General features: G+C 52.9%; 1 protein-coding gene across 1 annotated transcript in view; it reads right to left on the bottom strand.

The window, feature by feature from the left end:
- Cacna2d4 (calcium voltage-gated channel auxiliary subunit alpha2delta 4) overlaps positions 1-6,747 on the bottom strand; it is a 111,090-nt gene extending 104,343 nt beyond the window's left edge. The window contains exons 1-5 of the mRNA XM_021164150.2: positions 6,584-6,747; positions 4,376-4,457; positions 2,715-2,831; positions 2,275-2,334; positions 548-710 (exon numbers count right to left, since the gene is read on the bottom strand). Coding sequence (XP_021019809.2) covers positions 548-710; positions 2,275-2,334; positions 2,715-2,831; positions 4,376-4,457; positions 6,584-6,747 — 586 coding nt within the window. The remainder of the gene's footprint in view (positions 1-547; positions 711-2,274; positions 2,335-2,714; positions 2,832-4,375; positions 4,458-6,583) is intronic.
- Between the last annotated feature and the right edge of the window lie 301 nt (positions 6,748-7,048).

The raw sequence follows: 7,048 nt of genomic DNA, 5'->3' as shown, positions 1-7,048 counted from the left end.
TGTATGTGTTCCCAGGGTTTGGATGTGTGGTGCTCAGCACAATCATAAGAGAAAAGATGAAGTTGGGAAGAGGTGGTTGGATCATGATGAGTGTTGCCCTAAGACAGAGCCCATAGAATTCTATGGACTCTGGTGAGTTCTCTTGAAAACANGGCTGTGGAAGAGAGAGACTGGCTTTTCAAATTCTCTAACTCCCTGCTCCTGCATGGTTGATGCCCCGTATCCAGACACCCACCATGAGACCTTTGCCACAGTGAGATGCAGCTGGGAAGCTCACCAAAGCAGTGCCATGTGGCTAAACTCAGCCTCCCAGACCTTGAGCTAAGGAAACCTTTCCTGTGTCACTCAGCTTCAGGCACTTTGTCATAGCAACAGGGAACAGAATACTCTATGCTGTGCAATAATTTCTTTTCTCATCGTATCAAGGAAGCTGAAGAGACAGCCAATGCCTTGTAGTCCTTCTTGGGAAAATGGACACAAAATGTTTAAAACCCTCTAGGATCCCCATGCTATCCTCTAGACTACCCAGTGGCGAGGCGACAGTCACCTTTGTTGTACACGTTGGTGGGCAGTTGAACGCTGCTCATGGAGACATTCACCCTCAGGTTGCTGAAGTGCGCGTCGGACTCGAGAAGAAACTCAGCTCCCAGCTCCACATAGTTGCCCTTGTCATCCTTCTCATTGATTAGTACCGAGTTGTAGTAGTTAAACTAGGGCGAAAGGGGAACGGGCCCAGAAGAGACAGCCCAGAGACAAAGAGGCCGAGAGTAAGACGAGAAGGGAGGAGGGACCCAGGGAAAGCAGCNGAAGCTTCAAGGGGAACCGGAAGTGATGTGCAGGGTGGGGTGGGGAATGGCCTTGCAGTTCAGTTATGTTGCCAGTGGTGGATAGAGATATGTGGTCACAGCGCACGACAAGATAAATGGAGCCGAAGGTTCATTGGCTGGTTGGGGTCAGATTGGCCCAATCATTGCTTTGATTCTCCACTTGGTTTAGTGTATGTAGCAAAATTAGTCTGAGACAGACAGACTGACAGACAGATGGAGACTCAGGGAGCCACAAGGATGCAAAGGACCTTGCTGGCACTGTTTGATTCTTCCAGGTGGCGAGGGTGCTGGAGAGCCAGAGGGCTTGAGGAGCCTCTGGGGCTCTGCCCTGCAAGTGGACCTGTGCCATGTTCCGTTTCCTCTCCATAGGGTGGGAAGGCTGTGACCCACGGGACCACGATCATACCCAATTCCCCTGACTGCCCCCAACTCNGAGCCTCATACCTTAAGTCCCTCTAGAACTGTGGCCATAACACCCCTCCCTGCTCCACCTTGCTGGCCTCTAGTCAGTGTTAGCTCTCTGAGCTCAGGCCCAGCCATGTTCCTCCCTGACTCCAGCCCTCATACTCCCTGAGAGCTGCTTAGTTTTCCGTCAGCTTGACACAAGTTCAGGCCATCTTGGCAGAGGGCAGTCTAAGCTGAGAAAAATGCCTCCATCCGATTGGCCTGGAGGCAAGTCTGTGGAAGCATTTCCTTGATTCACGGTCAAGGTGGGAGGGCCCAGTCCACTGTGAAGAGTGCCACCCGTGGGCAGATGGTGAATGGTTACATAAGAAAGCAAACTGAGTGAACCAAGGGAAAAACCCCACAAAGCGGGTTTTCCTCCAGGGGTCTGCTTCAGTCTCTGCCTCCAGACTCTTGCCTTGAATTCCTACCTTGGCTTCCGCAGCCACTGATGGTTTGGGACTGTGATGTGTAAGCCTAATCCTCCCCAAGCTGCTTTTGACCCTGGTGTTTACCACAGTAACGGAAAGCAACCAGGACACCCAGCATCCCAGACCAGATCTTAACCCTGGCCCCTCTCTGGTGATATCCTGACTTACTGTCTCCTGGACACAGAAGGCTTGTATTTGTCACCTCCTCACACAACCTGAGCTTTCTTCTTCCTGTGTCTTCTGCTTCTCGGCACAGAGATGCCCCTTAGTGCTTTAGCTTCCCAAGTCCCCTCCTCGAGGCTATCCNTGCTGCGTGGGTCGGTCGGTCCCTCTTCCCTCTGCTTCCCAGGGGTCACTGACCCACCCCCACACCACATGTTTATTCTATTCCTTCTCTGAGAGCCTTAGGAGGTGGAAAGAAAGCCTGACTGGCAAAGCCAGGGCACAGCCTGGCACAGGGACATAGAATGAGTGTCTGCTGCTCAGATCTGCTCACAGCTGGTCCTCCAGCTGCCATGGGGGTGGGACAGAGCCAGTCAGCCAGCCTAGCACCCGCTCCCCAGAGGACTTACCACCAGAGATGCATTGAACTCATGATTCAGGTCAGCCTCCTCAGCGGCCTCCACCAGGCTCTGAGGGAGGGGGCGCAAAGGGAAGGGGGCGTCACCAGCAATGGCTCTCCTCGGCTACCACAGACCAAACTTTCTGCTNTTCCCTTCCCTGTTCAACGCCTCTGCTTTCTTCCCTCGGCCTTTCATCCATGAGGATCAACCATCCATGGTTGTTCTGAGTTGCTTAGGTAACCTCGTCCCTGAATATCTACAAAGCCTGGCTGGGAACAAGAGGTGTCCTCTCCCTTGTAGGACATGCCTCCTCTGACGCCTGTGGTGACTTTCTTAGTATAAAACAGCGTGAACCCCACCCAGCCAGGTGAGGACCATCTACAGTCAGTGGAGTCCCTAAAAGGGTCCCCAGGCCAGTGCTGGGGGAGGGACAGGAGGGACAGTGTCACCTCAACAGCCTCGACTTTCCTCCGAAGCATGGTCTCCATGTCCTCTGAGAACTTCTTCACCAGCTCCAAGCCATCCACCTCTTTGATCTTCAGACTGGGTTCTGCATCCTTGTACTTCTGCGCAGGGTAAAGATGGAAAGAAGTGCATCTTTGCTTGGGACCAGGGTGCAAACCTTACCAGCTCCCCTACAGTCAGATACCCATGGCCATCAGTCTCCATCTGTCTGCCTTCACATGTCCTCTGTCCAGGCCTCCAGACACAGGGCAGTTTTTATCCTCAGTAGGAGTTGGNTGACATTTGGCAGCCACTAAACTTGACACCAGTCAGAGCCAGTGAGCTAGGCAGCTTGGGGGAGACTGGACACCGAGGGAGATGGGTTACTAGCAGTGCCTGTCCTCACACTTGCTGTGATACCCACGAAGGTGACAAAGAAGCAGCCTCTGTGTCCATTCACCGTTGCTCCGTTCCCAAGAACAGTACACTCTGTGTGTGTGTGTGTGTGTGTGTGTGTGTGTGCACGCACCTGCATCCTACTAAAGAACCCAGCTCAGCTGTTCCAGAAGAAGTGATGCTAGTAAATCCAGGGGAGCCTAGGAACTGGCTTCAAATTCCTATCTGCTCAGGGACAATCCTTAACGAGTCACCAATGACTCTTGGCCAGCCCTGTATACAGTTGGCCATGTGATCTTAGGCAGGCTACTCCGTAAAACATGATGCTTCTACAGCCTTTGCTAACGCTTTTACCCCTAATGACTACAATCCCTCCTCCTTTTCCTCACTTGGGCTGCAGGGGTCACAACAGAATGGGGTGTTGTGAGGGCTCCTGGAATCTTAGGTCTGCAGGAGACCCCAGGATCCACTCTGGCTCCTCCCACTTTCTGTAGTACAAAGGGGATGAGGGAGGGTATCAGCGTGCTCAGGGCTGGTAGAAAACCTAANGATCCCATCACTTGCAAGANGGAGAAGATGCCTCTTGGGACTGTGGTTAATCTGAATTAAAGCATGTTGTACTCTCTTAGGTTATAGTGTAACAGATGCCAAGCCCTTATGAATAGGTCCAGGGGTCAGACACTGGAAAAAGATGCCATCATGAGCTGGTTGAGCATAGGACAGCCAGGGATCAGCACTTGGGCACNTAATGAACAAGTGTGGCAGGATTGCCCTTCTGTCAGGCCCATTTCTGCTGGAAGCCAGGCATAGGCTCAGCCTGCCAGAGTGTGCCGGATGCTGTGTGCCTGGGCACAGCCTGAGTCCCGGGATCACTGGAACCGCTCTAAATGCATAGAGGAAATTGATACCTGCTGCTTGAAGCTGGCATGTTCAGGTTGCCTGATGGCCCTCCTGTCCCCCATGTCTGTGCTCTAATCAGCTGCTCTCTCTCTCTCTCTCTCTGATTCTTCCCAGGCATCCACACCAAACCTCTGCCACCCACCCAATAGATCTCTTGCAGGTCTAATCTTGTCCTTGGCTTCCTGAACATCTGAACTGACAGACTGCTCTTGACCCCACTGCTCACGCTGGTTAACCCTGTAAGTAGAGTCTCCCTGCACTCCATCTGAGACAAGGTCTCTCGGGCCTCCTACAGCTCTAATGCTGGGATGTCTATCTCTGGNAAGAGGCCCTCTGACTGTGTTTGAGCCCCCTGGGAGAGGTCACTGACCTTCTGCAGCAGGAGGGAGCCTGAATATCTGGTCACCGTGTTGTACAGATTCCTGCCGAAGGTATCGGCCCACAGCTTCACTCTGCAGGACAGGAAAGCCTATGTGTACATCCTTATCACGATCAGATGTCAGATCCTCAAAGGTGACAGCTCCATCACATATATGCAAAGCAGGCAACTAACACGTAGACCCAGACATCCATATCCACAAACACACACATACCGACACCCAGCATTCCTGTGATGAATAGCTTTGTTAACTTGACACAGCCCAGAAGCACCNAGGAGGAGAGGATCAGTGAGGGACTGTCTACATTGGTTTGTGCTGTGGGCTTNTCTATTGGGGGACTGTCTTAATTAGTTGATCTGAGACGTAGAGGAAACAGGATCTGAGTTCAGCATCTTCAGTGAGGTGGAGGTTAGCCTGGTGAGGAGATTTCAAAGAGAATTTTAGGTAGAGAGCCTAACAGAGTGGAAAATGACTTCAAAGCCTCCAGCTTGGCTTACTTTCTGCAGGTGAGAATGTAAGGAAAGCAGCCAGAGTGAATCAGGGAGAGAGGAAGGTGATGCATGTAGCTTGGGCCATGGTAAATGTGAGCCTTCGGACACAAGGTCACTGAGTGTCATTAGGTAGATTGTGCATCCCATGACCTGAGGGGCTGCCAGAACACTGTATCTTGACAAACTCCCATGATGCTCAGGGAGAAGCATGCATAGGCATTGAGTATCGGAGTCTGACAGGGAAGAGACTGGAAGGAGCTTTAGGGGCACGTGTGGGATTGAGACACTGAGGGCAAATGGAGTCTTGGCAAGAAAAGTGTGTAGTATGGGTTGATCTGTGAGAGCAGGCAGTGGGNCATCTTGTGGTTTCAGGGACATGCAGACGGCAAGGTTCTCTTGAAGGTGGCAGAAAAATCACTCAGGAGCCCAGAAGAAGCCGGTCTCTATGCTCCAGGAATCAAGAGGTGGGATATCAAGAGAAGAGGGGAACACCTCATGCATCCAACTGTGGGGACCACAGTCTCCAGGANCGGGAACCAGGAGGTTTGTGGCAGCCTTGTGTAGGGAGGGCAAGTAGCCAAGGCTGAGGGCTGAGTGTGAGGTTCAACAGGACAGGGGTGAAGGACTGCAAGGGACCAGGTAAGAGCAGGAGGAGAGAGTGTGGTAGAGCCCCGTCCTCCTGGGAACAGAAGGCAGCAGTGGGGCTTTGGGAGGTGGCTATCCCATGCTGCTCTCGAGGTTTCTGTGTGGATGGCCACCCTGGATGCCAGCCATCTTTGCTTGGCCCCCTGCCATCCCGGAAATTGCTTTCTGGGATAAAGACTGCCCAGCTTGTGCAAGGCTGCAGTGGCTGTCTCAAAAGCCAGGCTGGCTCAGCAGTACAGATTCCAGCACTTTCATCTGTGGACCTGCGTGCTTGGAGAATGGTATTACCTCCCTCTCCGAGAGACTGCCTGGGCTGAAAGCCATCGTTGGAACAGTGCTGAGCTGAGTGGGGGGAGGGGAGGTCACCCAGTGTCATGGAAGCCCATTCTTCCCAAATCACAGACATGGCATGGGCCCCTGTCTTGTCAGCTGGGTACCAGCAGCTAGACACAGATGTGAACTGTGAAGAGTCAGTCTAGGACCCTCGGCTCNGTTTAGTGTCTGGAATGTTCCCGACTGGGGAAAAAATAACCATCCAGGGAGATTGTATCAAATGTAAATTCTGAGTGTCAGTGTTTTCCAAATACCAGTTTTAATGTGTGGTGCAAAATTGAAGCCTTGAAGGAGACAGGTATGGAGAGAACAAGGCCAACAGAACCCATCCTGAGTCCCTAGACAAAGCCCTGATGTAGGCACCAGCCTGCCTGTCCATTCACAGTGGTTTTACCCCTACTTGGTGTTCAAACACAGTCACCCCATGAGCCCTAGGGGTGTGACACAAAGGTCATTTCCAGCACCTCTTCAGCCCAGACCCATGCTACCTTGTAGTTTATCCTCCCTGCTGGGTGCCTGCATTCTCATCTACACCGGACATCAACGACACAAAGCCAGAAGGTAAAGACATGTGAACTCCAAAATCAGTAAGGATACGAGGAGGCTGGGGATGGGGCGCGGGGGGGGGGGGGCGGTTGAGGCTAGGAAGGAAAGGCTCTCTCAGAGGCTGGCCAGAAGGAGGAGGCGTCAAGAAGGGGTCTTCAGGGTAGGATCAAAGTCAAGGCTCACGTTTCCAGAGGAACTGTGGTCTGGCCCCTCACAGTAGGCAGGGAGGTGTCCGACAGCAGCAGCCACAGGATGATTGGCATCTTACACAGGAAGGTCCACGCTGCTGTCCACTGTCCACTGTGGTCTTGGTTGTGGCTAGAGGACAGAGTGGGGCATCTTGCCATGGTGTTCCCACTGGGGGAGGGGCAGGGGAGGAGGATAGAACTCCTGATGGGAGATAATTTGCTGCCACAGGAACTCCTGGGCATGCAAGTGTTCTGCCTGCTGGCCAGTCCCAAGTAAAAGATGTTGCCTCCAGCTGCAGCGGGCAGAGGGTCCACCCCAGGTNATCAAAGGGGAAGGCAGTGAGCAAGCACCCCCTCTAATCCACTGGCCTCTCCTCTAATCCCTTCTTGTTGTCAGAGGAGGGGCTGATGCAGGAGTGGGGTGACCTCAGCAGGATTGCCCTGATTCCAGCTCTGAGCA

Source organism: Mus caroli, chromosome 6 (assembly GCF_900094665.2).
Source record: "Mus caroli chromosome 6, CAROLI_EIJ_v1.1, whole genome shotgun sequence".
NCBI classification, from domain to species: domain Eukaryota; kingdom Metazoa; phylum Chordata; class Mammalia; order Rodentia; family Muridae; genus Mus; species Mus caroli.
The sequence above is the reverse complement of the archived record's forward strand: the minus strand, read 5'-3'. Positions and strand labels throughout refer to the sequence as shown.